General features: G+C 43.3%; 1 protein-coding gene across 1 annotated transcript in view; it reads left to right on the forward strand.

The window, feature by feature from the left end:
* The window catches only part of LOC137418475 (ETS translocation variant 1-like), a 144,799-nt gene that overhangs the window by 67,417 nt on the left and 54,368 nt on the right, over positions 1 to 23,014 (forward strand). The window contains exon 4 of the mRNA XM_078782566.1: positions 6,118 to 6,171. Within this exon, the coding sequence (XP_078638692.1) occupies positions 6,118 to 6,171 (54 nt within the window). The remainder of the gene's footprint in view (positions 1 to 6,117; positions 6,172 to 23,014) is intronic.

The following is a 23,014-nucleotide window of genomic DNA, read 5'->3' on the forward strand; positions in this document are numbered from 1 at the left end:
TATGCCTCCACATAGTCCGTGCCCATGACACCGGGTAGATGCCCTCGTTCACTGTTCTAAAAATAAACAAGTTTGATTGAAATACCTTCACCTGTTCTCAAGTCATCACACAATGTCATCACATTTTTACCAGAGATGACAGGTTTCAAATCGATCGGTAAAGCGGTTTCAGAGAAGGAGGTTTTTAAAATATCGGCTTTCAAGCTGATATGGCTGCCAAACCACGTGGCATATTGCATCAAAAATGTACACTCTGCATATGTATGGGTCGAGGATCATATTTGTGAAGTTTCGTGTTGATCGGATAAGGTTCGTTTTTCTATCCAAGATGGCTGCCAAACCATGTAACCCACAATGTCATAATTTTCAAACTATATGCAACAATGGTATTACATGGCATTTGCTAAATTTAGCATTCAATCGGGTAAGCGGTTTCAGAAATATAATTAAATTGATATATGTGGGAAAATTATATGCCCAGACCAGGAATCAAACCCTGGTCCTCTGGAAAACTATACCAGTGCTCTGCCTTCTGAGCTATCTGGTTGACCTTGACCAAGCATGCAATTTTCCCACACAAATGATTGCCACTCTATGATTGCCACTCAAAGAAATATAATTATTTAATATTTTCCTTCAATCCAATATGGCTGTCACACCATGTGACCGATGAGGTTTTCGTGATCAACTTTTAATGTGCTCACACCCCTATAAACCACTTTAATGTGCTCAGATTTTGATGCGGCCAATACACCTTCAATAGGCATCAGATATGAAGCTTGTAGCCAAGTTTCATCGAAATTGTGTGTGTAGTTTCGGAGAAGAGAGCAAATACCTATTTTGGGGGTCAAACACCCACCCACCTCCCGGAAACCCCCTTAATGAGCGCAGACTTTGATGCGGTCAATGCACCTTCGTTGGGTATCAGATATGAAGCTTATGGGCAAGTTTCAACAAAATCGTGTGTGTAGTTTCGGAGAAGAGAGCAAATACCTATTTTGGGGGTCAAACACCCATCCACCTCCCGGAAACCCCATTAATGAGCGCAGATCTTGATGCGGTCAATACACCTTTGTTCGGCATCAGATATGGAGCTTGTGGGCAAGTTTCATCAAAGACGTGTGTTTGGTTCAAGTGATAATGACTGGTGTTTACGGACTCACTCACTCACTGAGATTTTAGGCTTAAATGGACACTGCTCGATCCATAAGCTCACCAGACTACAGTCCAGGTGAGCTAAAAATGTCAAATATATCAAGACGTCAATCCAAAAAAGGATTGTGATTTTGTATTAGTGGTGTCATTCCTACCTTGTCATTCCTTCCAATATTGTTAGGTTGTTTTTGGGGGATTCCATCCCCACATCTTTTTTAATTCCTGAATGTTTTTTTTTCTGAGAAGTCAGAAATAGAATTGGTCTGAGCACCGATCCTTACAGAATCCCACTGGTCACATTCCACCAAGTAGAGTACTCTCCTTCTATTCCAACTCTCTTGATTCTGTTTGTCAGCAATTCCAGGGCTCTTATCCATTCCAGGATTTGACCTCTGATACCATAGCCATGTACTTTTCTGAGTAGTTTATCATAGAGGACGCAATCAGAAGACTTTTGGAAGTCCATATAGATGCAGTCAAAAGGCCTGCCATTTATCCACAGGCTTAGTCAAGTTCTCCATTACTTCGAGGAGCTGACTTTTTAATGAACAGCCCACTCTGAAGCTGTGTTGGCTGTCCATAAATAGACCATTATCTTCCAAGTATTGAGCAATAACATCCTTCATTATATTTTCCATGGGCTTGCCTGCAACGGAGGTCAAGCTTACAGGGCGGAAATTGCCTCGTTCTTTCCTCTTTCCTTTCTTTTAGATTGGTACCACACCAGTTTTCCTCCAGTCTGATATACTGTAACTCTTCTGTTGAGAAGAGATTTTTTGTAGAATAAGCAGATGGCTCTGCAGACATGATCCGCTGCTTCATTCAGAACCTTTGGGTGGATCTTATTTGGTCCTGGGGACTTGTTCACTTGTTCACTCATTTCAGGTGTTTTGAAACTTTATCATCAGTTGCATCAATACTCTCCAGAATATATGTGACATCTATCTGTAATGTTCTGGGATTGCCTGCATATCCTCAATCTATCTATAATTCCAGTAATCTCTGTGTGTATGTATGTATGTATGTATGTATGTATGTATGTATGTATGTATGTCTGTATGTCTGTGACCGCTGTTTCTCGACAACCACGGGTTCGATATACTTTAAACTTGCCAGGTATATTGCTGGGGACCCGAGGATGTGCCTTTTCAAGGTTTCATATTAATCGGACAAGTAGTTACCGAGCTATGTCCAAAAAACGATTCAACCAATCAGAGAGCAGTGAGCTATCACGTGTGCCGAACGTGCCGAACAGACTCTGCCTCGGACGGCACATTTGAGAGCGTATTCATTTATTTCACGTTGGCAAACTATGTTGCCGCTATGTTGGCGTTAAACTATGCTTTAAAACTAATTAAAACTAATTTGCGATTCTTTCGCTTTCCTGCGCGTTTGTGCACGTTATGGCGATTTCTTTACCAAACTCCGCAAGCCGTTCGCTTTGGACCAAACCATTTCATGTAAATAGAGGGGGGGGATTGTCACCGTACTCGCAAGCCGTTCGCTTTGGACCAAACCATTTCATGTAAATAGAGGGGGGGGATTGTCACCGTACTCGCAAGCCGTTCGCTTTGGACCAAACCATTTCATGTAAATAGAGGGGGGGGATATAATTTTAGATATATATATAGTACGGGCATGCCCTAGTAGTGAAAACTCCAGCAAAATAATAATTTATTATTTCAGCCTAATCTTTTGGTGTCGTTGCTCGGTCACCATATTTCTTGAGTAGGGGGCTCTTGCCACCATGTTAGATTGTCTGGCTCTCCATTTCTGTTGAACGTTTATTGGGAGTTTTCCTTTTTCTCTGGTGCAATCACTCTTTCAAATTATTTTACTGAAGACCTCACTAGCTTTATTACTTGATTCTCAGGAAGGAAGCTTTGTTTTTTTCAAGGAATCTCTCAGGAAGGAAAAACTGGAAATTTGGAAGGAGCTGCAGTTGGGGTGGAGGGAATAATGGGGAAGGTCATAGTAATGGAAGAAAAAATCATGGTTTTGGATGGCGGCTGATCTGAGATGTTTGTGCGCAGCTGTCTTGATGATCTGGAGGGAAGAATGAGATTTAAGAGAATGTGGAAGTTGGTTCCACAAGCAGCAGAAAAAAGGAACCGACCGCTCTGTGATGATAAAGTGATAGGCTCATAGATTCAGCTTCATCATGTGAGATTCCAATTATCTTGAAGGCCTTGGTTTCCACAGCATCAGGCTGAACAATGTGTCAGGCAGGGAAATGTTGGAGGCCATCTTTGAAATGTGGTTTGTAGGAGAGAGATCATGGCTGATCGTGAGCCACATGAGTTTGAATGTGAATGACACCTTCCTCAAGAGGATTGTTGAGAAAGTAGGGAGGTATGCCAGACGGTCCATTTGGAGAGAAATAATAAGCGTGTGAGATTTGTCAGGATTGAAAGACATAGCCAAGTGTTTAACCATCCTCTGATTTTGTCAAGGTCTGAAGAAAGGTAAGACTAAGAGGGTGTGGCCATGCAGTCTGCCTGTCTGAAAGATGAGGGATACCACTGCAGAGGGTGAAGTCATCAGCAAATAGATAAAGGGGGTTTTCCAGAGAGTTAGAGAAGTCAGAGATTTCATTTAATGCAAATCAGGAATAGGACGGGGCACAGAACAATTTATTTATTTTTTGAATACAGAATCGAGGCTCGTGTAGGAGCTAACACATTGAACATGAAAACATGCACAGACACATAAAACATGCAATGAAGGGAGCGGGAGACAAGAGGGGGAGACAGGGAAGCACACAAGCACAACAACAGTAGAGAACAGGGACATCGGTAGATCTGTGGAAGTGGGAGGGTTGGGGGAGAAGGGAGGGGCACACGGTATAAAGGAAATTAACACTTCTAGGAATTTCAGGAAAGAAGTTGGGGATTTCAAGAGGCGGATTTGTGGTGTTTTAACGGGGGTAGAAAAGATCAAGGTTTTGGATGGGGGAAGATAAAGAGATACTGTTCTCCCCTCTGGGCTGGTGCTCCTGCCTCATACCTAGCTCGTCTTCACGCTGTTGAAACGAAAGCGTTCAGATTCATTGGAATTTCCCGCGATGAAGCTAACTCCAAGGGCCTTTCACTCACTCACCGCAGGCAGGTTTGTCGTCTTTCCGTCTTCTACCGACTCCTCTCTGGCCTTGCCGCCCCAGCTCTCTCTGGGCTCTGTCCCCCAAATATTCCTACAGGTTGCACAAGATCTGCCTGCAACCCTCTTATGGTTAAACTGCCAAAATCAAGACTCTCTGCTCACCTTCACTCCTTCATTCCTCTTTTCTCCCGCCTCTGGAACAAACTCCCTCACTCTCTTCAATCCCACTCCACCCTCCAGGTCTTTAAAACAGCTGTTCACCACCATCTCTTATCTTCCCCCATCCAAAACCTTGATCTTTTGTACCCCCGCTAATTTCACAACAAATCCACTTTTTTGAAATACCAACTTCTGTCCTGGAAGTCCTTGGTGTCCTTGTGTTTTATACTTCTCCCACGCCCCCCCCCCCCCCCCCTTCCCACGCCTCCTCCCCCCAAGCCCTCTCCCTCCCACACATCTCCCTGCTCTCAAATGTTATGTTTGTGTGCTTCCCCTTCTCTCCCCATCTTGTCTTCTGCTTCCTCTTTTTATATATTTTGTTTGTCTGTTTGATTTGTTTGTGAAATAAATGTTAGCTCTTTCACGAGCCTCGATTCAGAATACAAAAAAACAAACAAAAAAAAAAAAACCTCTGTGACAATATTCCTGGTCATTTGGGGAGGGAAAAAAAATTAATCCAAACAGATTTTAATGTTGTTATATATGTATGTATATATATATTATTTGTATAAGAAAAGGAATTGTACATGCTGTCTGTATAGGTGCATTTGTAAACGAGTATTACTGCATGTTGGTTTATTTATAAACCTGTAAAGCAAAGTGTGATTTTGAAGTGACGGTCACAGGGGTTCAGATTACTCAGTCAGCGCTTTGTAGATCAGCAATGTTGTAGAACAGCCAGGTTGCACTAACTCTCCACACTTTCACTTCCATGAAAAATATAATTTGCAACTTTGTTATTTTGGACCGATAAACACATCTGTGTCTTAAGACCATTTGTAAAGTTAGCCCTGAAATCCGGTTGGTATATGATTCAGGTGTTCGGTTACCCGCTGTATATTTTTAGAAGAACTTGTTCTTCAAACTGTTGTTTTATTTTTGCTTCATAACTGTGCGCACACACTTTGCTTTCACAGTCACACCACCGTCGCATAACAAACAGTTAGGGTGACACAATTTATCGCATGAAAAGGTAATTGGGCAAACATTTATGAGTTTAATTCACGGGAAAATTGAATCATTATTTCTGCCCAATAGACTTAGCCATGTACACACTGTGCACCAACACTTCTTTGAGGATATCGCATTGGCTCATTAGATGTACTAGCAACGGTACCCACCCTATGGGTGGGGCTTCAATTGTAAGGCCCAAATGAAAAGGTAAAATATCAGAAATTTAAGGCTTTTTTTATTTTAAACGATTTATATAAACATCCGTTGAATCATATCACACGCAAATCATCAAAATCTAAACAGCATTTGTAGAATTTCAATAAAAGCCACATCACTGGTCATATCGGTAAATATTATTCCATCGTGTTTGGAAAAACTGGAAAATTGGAAAATTTGGAAATTGGAAAAATTGGAAAAACAATTTCGCCTATTTTACTCCAGGGGGTCCCAGGATCACCCACCCAAAATTTTGTTGCGATCGGTTCAGCCGTTTTTGCGGTACCTGGGAACAGACGGACAGACGGACAGACAGACAGACATTTGGTGAATTATAGTAAGATGAATACAGGAATACCCATAAAACAGCATTTCATTTAATTACAAGTGATTTGTGATGTGTCTCATATTTATCCCTCCTCTCTTCCTTCATTCCATAATCTCCAAATACCTCTTGACCCCTGACATAACCAGCTCAGGTACCAGATGCTGATGAACTATTTGTGCCAGACTACCAGGCCGAAAACTGTAAGTGTGGTTTTGTGTAACTAGTCCACCTCCAACTTAATTTCTCATGTTTGGTAACTTTTCATTTTTTAAGCAAATTAATCATCTTGGTACACTTTGTAAAAAATCTTCATCATTATATGCAAAATATATAATTATTTTTTGTTATATAAAAATCATTACAACTCTAATCATCATTATATACAAAAATTTCGGGAAATCAACGACTATTTACGAATGTGCACATTCTTCTTTTAGTATATGCAAAAGTGTTCAAATCAATAAATTATTTTTTAATTTTTGCCGACATTTTTGGCGTCACCTTTGGTAGTGAGAATTGTCATGTTATACTTCACCAACCTGCAGCCAAATGATCACTTTGGGTGTACCTGAGGATTGTACAATCCTAATCTTCCTTGTTCTTCATGTTAGTCACATTCTGCGTTTGAGATGTATCAGAGCTGAATTTTGAATCTTCAATACTCTCACACAATAAGTGTTCTTGTAATTTAATGGGCATGGGCAATGTGGGCATCTGTATGAGAATTGTCTTCAACGTTTTCTGGATATTTTCTCGAATATTTTTTACATTTTCCAGAACTATTATTCCACTGGTCTGTTATGATAGCCGCGAGGTATGCATACTCACCTCTGAGCTGTCTACCCTGCGTTATGATCCCAGCCCAGCCATAAACTGCCACCCTGGTGTGGTGGGCATTTCGGCAGGGTGTGCCACCACTCGAATGGACATTAAGCCGGGATGTCCCATCTGGTAGCATTAGCTGGTAGACATAAAAAGATCCCATATCGTCTTTTGTGAAGTGTCGGCAAGCTATCGCCAGTGCCGTGATCAAACTCCAAATTTCTGCACACTCGCTCGAGTCTGGGATTGGAACTCTTAGACCTCTTCAGTGGAACAGTTGCTCTGTATGGAATATGATACAATGATGATGACAGTTATTACCCTGTCTGTCTGTCTGGTTATGTTTTATCCCTGTCTGTCTGTCTGGTTATGTTTTATCCCTGTCTGTCTGTCTGTCTGGTTATGTTTTATCCCTGTCTGTCTGGTTATGTTTTATCCCTGTCTGTCTGTCTGGTTATGTTTTATCCCTGTCTGTCTGTCTGGTTATGTTTTATCCCTGTCTGTCTGGTTATGTTTTATCCCTGTCTGTCTGTCTGGTTATGTTTTATCCCTGTCTGTCTGGTTATGTTTTATCCCTGTCTGTCTGTCTGGTTATGTTTTATCCTTGTCTGTCTGTCTGGTTATGTTTTATCCCTGTCTGTCTGTCTGGTTATGTTTTATCCCTGTCTGTCTGGTTATGTTTTATCCCTGTCTGTCTGGTTATGTTTTATCCCTGTCTGTCTGGTTATGTTTTATCCCTGTCTGTCTGTCTGGTTATGTTTTATCCCTGTCTGTCTGGTTATGTTTTATCCCTGTCTGTCTGTCTGGTTATGTTTTATCCCTGTCTGTCTGTCTGGTTATGTTTTATCCCTGTCTATCTGGTTATGTTTTATCCCTGTCTTTCTGTCTGGTTATGTTTTATCCCTGTCTGTCTGTCTGGTTATGTTTTATCCCTGTCTGTCTGTCTGGTTATGTTTTATCCCTGTCTGTCTGTCTGGTTATGTTTTATCCCTGTCTGTCTGTCTGGTTATGTTTTATCCCTGTCTGTCTGTCTGGTTATGTTTTATCCCTGTCTGTCTGTCTGGTTATGTTTTATCCCTGTCTGTCTGTCTGGTTATGTTTTATCCCTGTCTGTCTGTCTAGTTATGTTTTATCCCTGTCTGTCTGTCTGGTTATGTTTTATCCCTGTCTGTCTGTCTGGTTATGTTTTATCCCTGTCTGTCTGTCTGGTTATGTTTTATCCCTGTCTGTCTGTCTGGTTATGTTTTATCCCTGTCTGTCTGTCTGGTTATGTTTTATCCCTGTCTGTCTGTCTGGTTATGTTTTATCCCTGTCTGTTTGTCTGGTTATGTTTTATCCCTGTCTGTCTGTCTAGTTATGTTTTATCCCTGTCTGTCTGTCTGGTTATGTTTTATCCCTGTCTGTCTGTCTGGTTATGTTTTATCCCTGTCTGTCTGTCTAGTTATGTTTTATCCCTGTCTGTCTGGTTATGTTTTATCCCTGTCTGTCTGTCTGTCTGTCTGTCTGTGAGCAGGATATCTTTAAACGTTATGGACGGATTCGGATGATACTTGGTGGACAGTTTGGGTGTGTGACAAGGACGAATAGATTACATTAGATTTTGGTGAAAATCCAGATCCGGATCTGAGAATTAAAAAAAAAAAATTTGAAGTGATTTTTCACAATTAAGAGACGGGGCCAAAAACGATGTATAAGCATGATGTCTCAACAATTATGGACGGATTTGGACAAAACTTATTGGACGAATTGGTTAGATGACAATAACAATCCAATTAGATTTTGGTTCAGGTCCGAATCCAGATCCGGCCTGTCAATGGGATACAAAACATGAACTGTTCAGCCTGGCGGATGTTTGTGCTCTACCGAGAGCCGGTATAGTTATTATTATTATTTTTACCAGGAAACACATCACATTGAAATGTCTTCTTGGAATTTGGGAAGAGTAATGCACTTGGTGATCAATGACGAGCTAATTCGGCCATGACATGACTGTAGCCACATTGGACTTCTTTCTGTAACACGATCGTCTGTACCGTTCGCATTCTCACCACTCTTGTGTAACATTCGGGAATTAATCTGAGCTGTGACGTCACAATAACATGAATTGTTGCATCATTTCTGTTTTCCATGTGTGGAATCATGTGTTGCTCATTTTGGATAATGATGTCAAACTGTATTGCCATATGATGTATGTGTAACTAGGGTGAAAAAAAAAAACAGCTTTGATGTTATTGAAAGCACAACTTTAGATATAAATGTAAAAATTAGGAAATTTATTTATTTATTTATTTTCTCCATTGATATTGCTGTTTGAAAAGCATTGCATCCTTTGATGTCAATACCTGGTGTTTCCCCCCCCCCCCCCCACCTCTCTCTCTCGACTGTTCCTTTTATCCTGTTGTGTCCTGATCCGTTCAGTATCCTGTACTAGTACGAGCTCTTCTGTGAGCCTTGACTTTGAAAACAAGAAAAAAAAAGGAGAAATAAAGAATGTAGTGGAGGCAAAAGAAAATTCAATCGTCTTAGAGTTAAATGGATCAATTTAATAAATTGATAGATTTCATAACCAGACAAATGCCCACCACACCAGGGTGGCATCTAGCCATAAAACATTAATAAATTGATCCATTTAACGTTGTTTCACTTAACATCGTGTTTTCAAGAACGTAACCATGACGATAACCGAGGACCTAGTGTATCGTAAAACTTATTGAAGCAATATTAAATATATAATAATACATCGAAGGAGCACACAAACAACAACAACAACAACCACAGCAACGAGACAGCAGCAATATCTACATGTCATTAAAAAAAAAATCCTTTTTCATGTGTTTCACACTTCGAGCCTGGTGTTGGCTTAGCGGTTAGGGTGCCGGCTTGGGATCCTAGGATCCTGGGTTTGAATCCCGGTCGATCGCTGAATTAACGCAGGGGGGTTGACTCAGCCTGTCATCCTTCCGAGGTCGGCAAATTGAGTACCAGCTCACTGGTAATTCCCTGTGTGTCACAAGAGGTGACTAACAGGGTTGGCGGCTGGAAGGGCATCCGGCCATAAAACATTGCTTCAAAAAGGGGACCACGGTGCCCGAAAAAGGCCAACCCCCGCTCCGTGGGGGAAAATGGCCTCTAAAGGTGGTTCTTCTTCTTCATGCGTTTCACTTCATTTTACATCCTCATTGAGATTCACAGATATGTTTGTGAAGTACAACATGCTGTCTTTTGATTAAATTCGTCAGCGGAGCGATGGGTAAGCACACCTAGTTTGACCAAATCGAGACCATGGCATCTCAATGTCATGAGCAATATTCTCAAATGGAAAAGGCAAATAAGCAACTAATTTGGGACTATCGCGCTTATGATGATTTACTCAAAATAGATTTACTGAAGGCACTCTGATGGAAAATGGGAAGTTTTAATCATTTCTATTGGTGCCTTGGGATATGTCTGATTTTGTCTGTGGTGTACACCTTCATACCTGGCCGGTTTATGACTTCCTCCACTCTGGTCGACGTGTCGCTATATCAATGGGACCCTTTCCACGGCCCTCCCAATGGAAGCCGAAGTACTCCAAAACAGTTTATTTGGCCTACTTTTCTTCCTAATCTACATAAATGACAACTCCAATACTCTGGAAAACCCTTTCTTCCTTTTTACTGATCATTCCACAATATGTCATACAATGGGCTGCCCCCATCACACTGACAGGTAGACAGCAGCTGCTTCATTCTCTCATGATCTGGAATTGATTATATGCAGGTCTGATAAATAGTCTTTTTCTTTCAATCCTGGCAGATATAAAAGGAGACTTTGATAAAAAGGAGACTTTGATAACCTGTCATGATGGAAGGATCGCCAAACAAATCCACATATATTTCTCTGGTCAACGTCCGGAAGAGATTCAGTCTCTTGAATTTCTTGGCCTCGCCATGAGCAATGACCTCCATTGGACCAACCACTTTGTAAAGCTGTCCTTCAAAGCCAGACATAGAGTGGACATGCTCTGTCATTCCAAGTACTTCCTTGAAAAATCAGCCCGACGCACGGCCTACAAGGCATGTGTCTGTAGCTGAATGAAGTACTGATCTCTCCTATGCGTTGGCACCATTGGATCACATCTGTCTCTCCTGGAATGTGTCTGTGGCACTTGTAAGATCTCAACATTTTTGTCATCTCACTTAATCAGGATGGGGTTATTGAATGAATTTATGCATCAGAGAGAGAGAGAGGGAGAGAGAGAGAGAGACTGGCTGTTTCTTCCTTTTATTACAAGAGTACAAAAAATCAGTTATGTTCAGTCATAAAGAAACAAAACACAATAAAAATGGTCTCAAGGAAAAGTTATTATCAAATCATCATCATCAAGTGTGCATATGACATTAAAAACCCACTTTTCTTTAAAACATGTTAAATTCTTGTTCATTTAAAAAAAACGGTATTCTAGCTTTAGTCTTGCATTTACTAGAGCCTTAAAGGTGAGCAGTACATCAATGACGAGTCAGAAGCGTTTCCCATTTTTTTCTTCCTGGATTTATAAATTGCAAACTTGGCCTGGCCAATTAAAAAATTCATTAAAACCACATTTCTAAGGGAAGACGGTCCTAAAACACCATAAATAAAAACATTGTGATTGAAGAGGGAACCGCGTTCCTGAAGGAATGCAAAAAGAGGTTGCAATCGTTCACACTCAAGGTATATATGCGGTAGGGTTTCAATGGATGCACAGAAAGGGCATAGATTAGAGTTAGCAGTAGAAAACCGGTTCAGTAAAACATTATAAGGTAAAATCCAGTGTACAAGTTTCCATTGAATATCTCCAACATACTTTGGAGTAGGCAAGAGATAAAAACTTCGCCAATTGGGGCAATTGGGGGGTATTGGGGGTAAAACATCCCGCCATCGAAGCCTCGGGTGCTCAGAAAATGTTTTTGCGTATAAAATTTTAACGTACGCGTTGTACAAAGTTTTCTTTGGAAAGGCGGGAAGGGATAATGCAGTATCATCAGGGCTGTTCAGGCCAGGGGACAGATTAAGTGGCGGGCTGAAGACTAGGAGTTTGGGGAAGTCACCCGCTGTTTCCTCGGGGGAAAGGGCCAAGTTCCTCGCAGGTATTACGATACGTTGTGGATATCCCTTGAAGGAACCGAGAGATGATCCTGACAGATTTTATTCCGGTTTTTTGTGCCACAGCGGTAGCACTCAGCCGGCAGCTCCCAGACTCTGTCATGAAGTCTTTCACTCGCAGCAACTTGGCATCAACAAAACGTTGAACGAGTCCCCTATTATTCAAGCTGTTTTCCAGGAAGGGGTTGTAGCATAGGGGCTCATTCAACAACATTTCCATGTTGTATGTTGCCATTTCACGGGAAAAGGACAGGGCTTGCCAGGCGTTCATCACCCCTTGGTAAAAGGTGGGCAGCAAGGATGAATCGATTTGATGAGGGTTCATCAAGAAAAGTTATCGGTCGTAACCCAGCTTGCATGTAAGTTGCAATATGCAGTTAGCCAGAGGCCTCCAGAGTAGGGCTTCATCTCCATATACAAGTTGGCGCACGATATGAAGCCGGAAGACCATAATCCGGCTGCGGATATCAATAAGACCTTGGCCACCTTCAGTGAGTGGTAAGTATGCCACGGGGGGTTGGAGCCAGTGTTTCCTGCTCCAGAAAAAGTCGACAATGCTCTTTTGCGGTGTAATAAGAAGGCTCCCGGGCGGTTGTAGGCATATCATCTTATGCCATAGCATAGAGGCGACAAGATTGTTAATGACGAGAGTTCTTCCGCGGTACGAAAGTTGAGAAAGAGGTCCTTTCCAGCGGGCCAGTTTTGCCATTACCTTGTCCGGTAATCCCACCCAGTTCTGCTGCTCAAAGGTGTTGTCTCCTAGGAAAATACCGAGGTATTTAATGCCACTTTTCGGCCAGTTCACTCCTCCTGGTAGGACAATTGGCGGGCAATCTCCAGGTCCTATCCAAAGGGCTTCACTCTTCTTCCAGTTTACCTGGCCTGAACAAGCCTGACAATATGTCTTTAGTGCCTGAGCCACCGCAGTGACGTCAGCACTATTTTTTATATAAATACAGACATCATCTGCATAGGCAGAGACTTTTAGCGGTGTGGTAAGAATTGATCCAGTGAAGCCAGAAATGTGCGTACGTAATTGGGGCAGAAGAATTTCGATGGCAAGAGAATATAAAAGTCCAGATAGCGGGCAACCTTGCCGTACTCCCCGTTGTACAGCAATGGGGCTACACAATACTTGATTAATTTTAAGAACACTGGATATATTACAATACAAAAGTTTAACGTACGAGATAAAAATAGGTCCAAACCCAAAATTCTCTAAAACTCTAAAAAGGTACATGTGGTCAATACAGTCAAAGGCTTTTCCTTGGTCAATGAAAAACAGACCAACATTCATATTAAAATTGTTACAAAACCTAATGGTATCACGGATAAGAAAGATATTATTAAAAATAGTACGTCCAGGAATACAAAAGGATTGATGTTCTCCTATTAGTACATTCATAAAAGGTTTCATTCGATTAGACAAGGCTTTGGCTAAAATTTTATAATCCGTACATAAAACAGAAATAGGACGCCAGTTCTCTATAAGTTGAGTGTCCGCTTTCTTAGGAATTAAGGTGGTGACTGCTCTCCGGCAACTCCACGGCAGTTGTCCATCCTCTAAACATTCATTCAATACCCGCAGTAGGTGAGGTCCAATGGCGTCCCAAAAAAACTGGAAAAATTCACTAGTCAGCCCATCCAGCCCAGGGGCTTTATCAGGTTCCAAGGCCTTCAAGGCAGCGGTGAGCTCAGGTAACCTAAGAGGATCCTCCAACTGCTGCTTCTGATCCTCTGCCAATGTTGGAAGGTTAGAAACAAGTTCCGATATTGCATCCTGGTTAATGTCATGCCGCATAAACCGTTGTTTAAAATGTTTCCAGGCACATTCCCTGATTCTGCCATCTTCATAAAGGAGTTCCCCATCATGGAGCAAGCGTGTAATCATTGACGAAGAGGCCCCCCTTTTAAGGCTGAAGAAGAATTTGGTTGGAGCATCAAGGTCGTGTATGTACCTCATCTTCAGGCGCAATAAAGCATTTTGTGCTCGCCTTTCGGATATGGAATTCAGTAAGGCCGTTTTTCCATGAATTTGTTGCCTCATTCCCTGGTAGCTCACACTTGCAGTTCCCTGAAGCTGTTCCTGTAATTCCAGGATTTCATCTTCAAGTAAGGTTGTGGTTTTTCTTTCCTCTTGAACACCATACGCACGATATTGTTGGCAGAACAGTCTGATGTGCGTTTTGGCATTATCCCACCATTGTCTGAGGTTTGAGAAATTCCCTTGGGAGGCAACTAGAATATTCCAAATTTCCGGAAAAATGTCCTTAAAGGTACTATCATCAAGTAAGTTGTTATTAAATTTCCAAAAAGCACTCTTGTGTTTCGGGCAGGGGGCAGAAATTTTGAGAAATGTTGCGCTGTGGTCCGAGAATCCTGATGGGCAAATTTTGGATGACAGAACGAGGCGTTCAAGTGGAGGATTAATATAAAACTTGCCCAAGCGAGCAAGTACAATATTAGTGCAGCGGCATAGCAAACCAATTGTGCATTTTGTGATGGAAGCACCAAATTTGGCAGAATGATAGAATATTATATGGAGAACATTTTCAGATATGGAACCACTTTGGAATTCACCCCAATGTGGCCGCCATATTGGATTTCAAAATGGCGGCTTAAAAATCTTTAATTACAAATATTTCTGGTTCTATACCAGCTACAGCCTTGATTTTAGTGTCTGGATGTACAAACTTGAGGTCAAGGAATTGAATGGTTCTACTTAGAAGTTGATTTACTGACGCCATATTGGATTCCAAGATGGCGGCTTCCGAAAATCTGCTGACCGATATCTCTGGTTCTATGCCAGCTAGATACTTGATTCTGGTGTCTAGATGTACATTTCTGAGGTCAATGAATTGAATGGTTGTATTGAAATCTATCTATAATGCCAGTAATCTCTGTGTGTCTGTCTGTGTGTCTGTGTGTTTGTCTGTGACCGCTGTTTCTCGACAACCACGGGTCCGATATACTTGAAACTTGCCAGGTATATTGCTGGGGACCCGAGGATGTGCCTTTTCAAGGTTTGTAATTAATCGGACAAGTACCTACCGAGCTATGTCCAAAAAACGCTTCAACCAATCAGAGAGCAGCGAGCTATCACGTGTGCCGAACCGTTAATGCAATGCAAGCGTTAATGCGTTAATGCAAGGCTTTTCTTTTTTTCCCTCTTCTCTTTCTACTTTTCCTTGCGATTAAATTGCAAACAGCCAAAATACGTTGGCGCTAATTGAATAATTGGCCATTAACACTAAAATAATCGTAACTGCGATATGCCAACTTCCGGACAGTGCAGCCTTCCATGTTGTTGTTGTTTGCAGCAGCTGTTTGCAGCAAGGCAAGGCTTTTCTTTTTTTCCCTCTTCTCTTTCTACTTTGCCTTGCGATTAAATTGCAAACAGCCAAAATACGTTGGCGCTAATTGAATAATTGGGCATTATGTTTTACAACTAATAAAAACGAATTTGCGATTCATTCGCTTTCCTGCGCGTTTGTGTACGCGATGGCGATTTCTTTACCAAACTCCGGAAGCCGTTCGCTTTGGACCGAACCATTGCATGTAAATAGAGGGGGGGGATTGTCACCACTCGCAAGCCGTTCGCTTTGGACCAAACCATTTCATGTAAATAGGGGGGGGGATATAATTTTAGATATCTATCTATAATGCCAGTAATCTCTGTGTGTCTGTCTGTGTGTCTGTGTGTTTGTCTGTGACCGCTGTTTCTCGACAACCACGGGTCCGATATACTTGAAACTTGCCAGGTATATTGCTGGGGACCCGAGGATGTGCCTTTTCAAGGTTTGTAATTAATCGGACAAGTACCTACCGAGCTATGTCCAAAAAACGCTTCAACCAATCAGAGAGCAGCGAGCTATCACGTGTGCCGAACCGTTAATGCAATGCAAGCGTTAATGCGTTAATGCAAGACTTTTCTTTTTTTCCCTCTTCTCTTTCTACTTTCCTTGCGATTAAATTGCAAACAGCCAAAATACGTTGGCGCTAATTGAATAATTGGCCATTAACACTAAAATAATCGTAACTGCGATATGCCAACTTCCGGACAGTGCAGCCTTCCATGTTGTTGTTGTTTGCAGCAGCGATTCATCCTAACTGCGATTTGCGAACTTCCGGACAGTGACGACTTATCTTCCGGCAGCCAATCACAGAACGCTCTGTTGCGTAGGCGTGGCCGATGTGAGACGAGCGGAGCTGAGCGCGTTACGAGCTGACCGCCATTACGGTACGTAATTCGATTTCTTATGCGCATTATTTCTCCCAATTCAGTCAGAGCGAAGGGCGGAAGCGAAGAGCGTTGCTTTTTTTGTTTACGGGCGTACGGGCGGGGTAGAGCGTACGGGTAGCGTTTTTTTTTTTTTTTGGCCACGGAACGGGCACCCACGTACGGGCAATGCCCTAGTATGTTTTAATGCACATAAGCAACTGATAATCCCATATTACGTACATTGTATACACACGTTCAGCAAGAGAACTAGCGAGCGTATTGCATCAAGTCATGCCAAGTGTCACAGTTCCAACTCAATGTGAGCAGTCACCATCACAGGCACACAGTGCTGTGCATTTCAGAGCCGCTTTCTTGCACTTGCATCTCCCACTGCAACCGTTTTCGCACCCACAACAGATGAGTTCATAGCAGGATTTGGCAGCTTCTGGTCGTGTTGTCCACAGAGGATCGAACTGTCCGTCATTGTCCACCCACCCCCAGTCGCATGGTGATGGGAGATAGCAGTGTGGGACAAGAGACTGTCCCCAACAATGTCCACCCTGGTAAGTTGCTCTCTTCACGTGTTGTACTAGGGCGGCCTGTGTTGGAGGTATTGCTTCAATGAATCGAGATTTCTTTGCAAAGAGTTTCTTTCTTGCCAGATTCACCTCAGAACATGTGCATGTGCGGTCGTACAGAAGCACTACGTATCTCTCCAGGGTTGCCAGTGTATCCTCAGAGATCTCACTTGGTGCAGATGCCAGGTCCAGGAATGCATTGGTCACTTCTGGAAAAGTTTCCCATACTGCCCATGCTGTTTTCTTGCCACGACCTGCAAAGCTCGAGACGGTATCACACCCTGTGATTGCATGGAAGATTGGCAGTGCCTTGGCTTTGTCTGGTCCCAGGGTAGCAGACAGCTCGTGTAGACAGACTATGTAGCGGAAGTTCTTTCCGGTTCCAAGCGCTAACCAGAGTTTGTCCACTACCTCATTAAGCTCCTGGGCCATCCACACAGCGAGAACCACCACATCTGTGTCCACGGTGCGGATGAGTACTCTGCGGTGTCCAGATTTCATAGCAGCTGCTGCGTGGAGCATCATGCGCGTGTCTGCTTCCTCGTGATTGCACGGGGCCAAAGCGGCTGTGTCTGCACATGGTGGTACAGCAATGACCTGTTGGTGTAAGCATGAACAATACCGTGATGTAAATTAAATGTGAATTCCTTTGGTGTAGGTGGTCACGAATAAAACCTGACATGAATCTGCATAACATTTATTAATTTATTTCAGTACATTATTTCAAGTACATAAATACAGGGCAATTATTATTATTATTATTATTATTATTATTGTTATTTACTTGGCATCAAACACATGAAATCATACAATATGACATTGCACATATAACAGTAGCCTGTTCATGTACACTCCCCCAAGATGCCAGGAAAGAAAAAAGCAATTCAAGAACACTATGGCCAATAGGCCTTTCTTAACAATTTGAGGGAGTGTACCGTGGACAGCTAAAGATTATATATACAATACAAAATATTATTCCGAATAGATAATACAAATCGGGATTATATAATCAAAATTAAATTATATGAAAAGAATACACATATGTGGGTAAGAATTTACTCTACAACAGCATAAATCAATAATACATTGTATAATATGTACTGAAACCACAGAAGATTGTACACACACTCTCAAACACACAAGCAGGCACGCACCCACTCTCACCACCCAGACACATACACACACTTTCACTAACACACACTAACATACATCATGCACATTACCTGTTCACCGTCAGTAGCAATCAGCTGTTTGTCTGGCACATCGATGGACTCCGTGACCTGCTTAGACAGAAAGCTGAAGAGTTCCTCCTTGTTCTCGTCGACACGGAGGAAACTGTGCCAGTTGCCTGGTAGGAGGGCAGAGCCAGTGACACGTCTGCGTATTCCCTTGCCTCTGTTGGTCCTTGCAGTTGCCTTCAGGCTGCCTGACTTTGCATAGCGGTCCCACACTAGATCGAGACGAGATCGATGTTGAAGCTGTGACATAATGTATGGAACGAATACTTTTGTGGCATAGTCAAGAAATGTTTTGGTCTGGCCTGGGCTCAGCATTTGAACTATTACAGCTCCATCGAGGATCACAGAAGATACTTGTGGTGGGTCCGACTTTGTTTCGACAAGCTGTTCTAAGGGCTGCAACAAGTCAGCTTTGGAACCAAAGCGGAGCTGTCCATTTTGCGAGAGTGCTGGCGGATGTGCGCTGTTCTCATGTTTGAAGAACTGCTCGAGACCCCCATCTCTGGTTTGGCATGCGATGTATAGTCTGGAGAAGAGCTCTGAATCACTCTTTGCAGAGGCTACTTGTTGTTTGCTCTTCTGGGCAGCTTTGACCTTGATGGATGAAAACAACGGGAGTTTGTTGCGTTTGATGACATCATTGAGTGGCTTGGATCTGTCTGCCAGACGTTCCTTCTCAAATGAATGGAACTGATCTCTCCCAATCTGTACAGCTGTACGCACAGTATCTACAACAGCTGGGCCCAAGATCTCCAGTGTGCCCAGGACCAGCAAATCTGTGCTTTCTTCTTCAAAGGGGCTGCCCATCTCTTCGATGACTGTTGTCAGTGCACGGACATCTTGGACGAACTTCTTCTGCACACTGTCGGTTTGCTCATGGTGGGGGGTGTGCTCTCCCCTTTGGCGCAGTTGCTGTGAGGTCTCAAATTCTGTGATGACCCGAGCAACTTCGGGGCCAGCCACCATCCACCGTCGAAGGGCACTTGGATTTTCAGTTAGGCCCACTGCCCCGCCATCGCCTTTGACCGTGGCATTGTTTTGTCAGTGGCGTCAGTAAATCAACTTCTAAGTAGAACCATTCAATTCCTTGACCTCAAGTTTGTACATCCAGACACTAAAATCAAGGCTGTAGCTGGTATAGAACCAGAAATATTTGTAATTAAAGATTTTTAAGCCGCCATTTTGAAATCCAATATGGCGGCCACATTGGGGTGAATTTCAAAGTGGTTCCAGATCTGAAAATGTTCTAAATATAACATTCTATCATTGTGCCAAATTTGGTGCTTCCATCACAAAATGCACAATTCTTCTTAAATTTTTGCTATGCCGCTGCACTATATTACCCACCATGTGTATTGCCTGATTGATGGGTGCTGTACCCGCCATATATCTGTCAAATTCATTTGTTTTAAAAATTTGGTGAGAGGGATTGTGGAGGCAGGATGGGGCTCTGCACTGTTCCTGTCTAGTTGGGGTTGGAGGGTGCAATTAAAATCTCCACCAATACAAACATGATTGTCTTGGGTTTTTAGGGCGTTTTGGCTGTCGAGGGACGTTAGGTGTGTCCCAAGGGCATTAAAAAAAACTCGCCGAGCTACAGGCGTACTTGGGGCATAGATATTAAAAATAGTATAGAATTTTCCACAGTAGTGGAATTCTAGGGATGCTAGGGATCCCTTGTGTATTTCGTCGAATTTAAGCGATGAAGGCGAAAAGGAGGGGCTAAGAATTATTGCGACACCGCCTTTGCGGGAGTCACCGTTACTAAAGAAGGACAGGCCGGGGAAGAGCCTACACCACTCTGCGACACAGCAGTCGTTGGCATGGGTCTCTTGTAAGAGGGCAATGTCAACTTTCTTCTGTAATAAAAAATCCCTTACTTGAACTTTACGGACAGAGCTACATCCTCCGTTAATATTCAGGCTACAAATGGAAAAACTCATTACAGCTACAAGAAGGAGTGACCACCACTCAATTTTTTGATAGCAGTTCATTCTTAGCTTTTTGCAACCACTTCTTTAAACGGTGACGTTGGGAGGAATTGAAATTAAAAACGTGGGGCCGTTTTACCATCAACTAGCGGAATGTATAAAATCAGGTAGCTCCGGAAAAAAGGTTTCTATAACAACATACCTTTTTCGGAATGTGTCCTTAAGAAACCTTTTTATCTCGGAGGGAGGGATTGGAGGGGTTTCTTCTTCCTTAAGGCTACCACATTCACTAACAGAGTCATCTATATCAGATGGCTCAGATGGTGTGTCACACTGGTTTTCATCATTTATCTCCTCACCGTCATCACATCCCTCCACGTTATCGGATGGGGCATAGTCCATAGAGGGCGGGGACGGGGAGGGAGAGAAATGAGCCATCTTCAGGGGAGGGGGGGGGGGAGGGCGGGGTACTAATTTTTGCGGTTCAACCATATCAGTTTCTAGGTCAGTAGACAAGAGCGAGGATTCATCCCCATCTATGTCCTCCAATACCGAGAAACGATTTTCTGTGACGAGAGACAAATCTAGGGCAGAGAGGAGGGGCTGTCGGTTTTCAGTTGTAGGTTTTTTAAAGAGATGACCGTTTTCATCTGTTGTTTGTAGATGTCTTTTTCCTTTTGGGCAGACTAATTGAAACTCGTCCTGGTTAGTGGGAAGAGATTGCAAGGGTTTGGGGGGTGGGGGGGGGGGGGGTAGGACGTGATCATCGGGAGGGGATTTCCATCGGCTACCACGGCGAGAGAGGTAGGATCAGTTATAGCAGGCAACAAGCTGTGATTGGACGATGTCGCCTGGGGGGTGAGGTCTATCGTTAACAGGAGATGGCTGCAATTAGATCCTTCAGTAGAGGGAGGGGCCCCTGTTTCAAGGGGAGGGGAAGGGGGTACGGCGGGGGGGTTTGGGTCGGTGGTAGGAGGGCTTGGGTCGGTGGTAGACAGATTGGGATCAGTGGTGGTAAGGCTTGGGTCGATGGTGGGAAGGTTCGGGTCGGTGGTGGGAGGGCTTGGTTCGGCGGCGGAAAGGCTTGGTTCGGTGGTGGGAAGGCTTGGTTCGGTGGTGGGAAGGCTTGGTTCGGTGGTGGAAGGGATTGGATCGGTGGTGGGAAGGTGGGGGGGTTGCTTATTCCCGGTTCGGAGGGGAGGTTGTACTTGTGGAGAATTCTCTTTTCAGGGGCAGTCATGCTTAACATGCCCAAATTGTCCGCAGCCAAAACATTTTAGAACGTTGGTGGACACGTACACTGTATATTCGTTCTGTTGATGTTTTAATTTTATTATAAGGTTTAAATCCTTCTGGGAATTTTTTAAAATCATAAACACTTGCCGCTGGAATGAAACCACGTGCCTTAAATCGTTGTTTCGTGACCCGAAGGGAATCATGGAGATACGAGACACGATGGTACCGTATCGGGACAACTCTTTAATTAGTACATCGTCGGATACAAATGGGGGGCAATTGGATATCACGACTTTTATCGCTGGGCTATCTAGTGGGGAAATCATAACAAATAAATCTGGATCGATTGTCAAACCCTGTTCGACAATTTGTGGGACACAATCCGCGTCGGACAAAAATATAACGATCCGCTTGTTCATCCGCGAAGCGGCAACAACCTTGTCGATCCCGACAACATGACCGGTTGCGAGGACAACGTCCTCGACACTAACCTCACGTTCCGGAGGTACACAAAAGAACCCGTGCTTACGGGTCAGGCTCTGAAAGGCCGTAAATCGAGATAGTGCAGCTGCCATGCTGGAACAGCTGCACTTACAACCCCTCCCCAACTCGGGGAGGGTGAATATATAATATAATCTTCCCTACCCGAACTCCGGGAATGGGAAGTAATCAGACCTCTCCGATTTCCCTAACTTCGGAAAAGGGAGGCAACAAAACAAACTGAAGGAAAGATAAACGAAAGGAAAAAAAGAAAATAGAGGTTTAAGATGAAGGAGCAAACACCGATCGGGCGACGCCCAAAAACGGCGAACCCTTACCAGCGATCACCCTGTGCTCTCCGGCTCTCTCTCCCCTCTCAACGTATATGGGAATCACCAGGAAGACTCCACGAACAGGCACAAGGACACAGAGGGGGGAAACGGGGGGGGAAACGGGGGGGGGGGGGAATGGAGCAACAACACAGAGCACTCACAGGCCTCCACAAGCAGACGCCATGACAGTACAACCAGCATACAAACGGCCAGCAGGTGGCGACAGAGAGAGAGAGAGAAAGAGAAAGACAAAGAGAAAGACACAGAGAGACACAGAGAGACAAAGAGAGACACAGAGAGACAGAAGAGGCAGCTAAACCACATATGTTGTTAAAAAGAAACAAACAAAGGCTACCAAACTGTCTGGGAAATGAGAGCAACAAGTCTTGTGCTTTGGCCTCATTAAACTTCCAAATCTAGACTTCCTGCACATCTCAAGGTTTTTTTTCTCTTTTTTTCTCATGCTTGTGGAACCACCTTCCTGATCCGCCCTCGAAGGCTTCAAGCAGGTGTGCACTACCATCTCATGCCACCCTCCATCCCTACGCACAACACTTTATACTCCTGTTAACCTTATCCTCACTAACTCAATCCTCTGCAGGTAACTGTCTCAAGCTTTCATCTTTTCTCTCCTCTTTTTTTATTTGTTCATTTCCTTTCTTATTGTATTCAACTGTTGTCCCACGACCCTCACTATATGTTCCTTACCCTTTTTTTAGGCCTCTGTCATCTCACTCTTCCATGAGCTTCCAGACGGTTTCGAAAACATATTGCCATTTGGTGTTTGTAGAACACAGGGCACATACATTTGGGAAAAATTTACAGTATGAGTGTATTTAACTGTCATAATTTGCTTCCAAACTCCTCTTACCCCCTTACCTCTGGTCATTTGTTTCTACTGTGCAGACATCACACACAAGTGTGAAAACGTCATGGTTAGCCATGGTATCGTTCACATAAGTTGGGGTTCACCATCGGGTGTAGTGAGGAGGTGGCATACACTAGCTGTGAAATGATTCAATGGGTGTGGTGATGTGGTGTGATGCTGAAACCACCTTTTGCACACACAGGCAGCATTCA

This window comes from Myxine glutinosa, chromosome 7 (assembly GCF_964187855.1).
Source record: "Myxine glutinosa chromosome 7, kmMyxGlut1.1, whole genome shotgun sequence".
NCBI lineage: Eukaryota > Metazoa > Chordata > Myxini > Myxiniformes > Myxinidae > Myxine > Myxine glutinosa.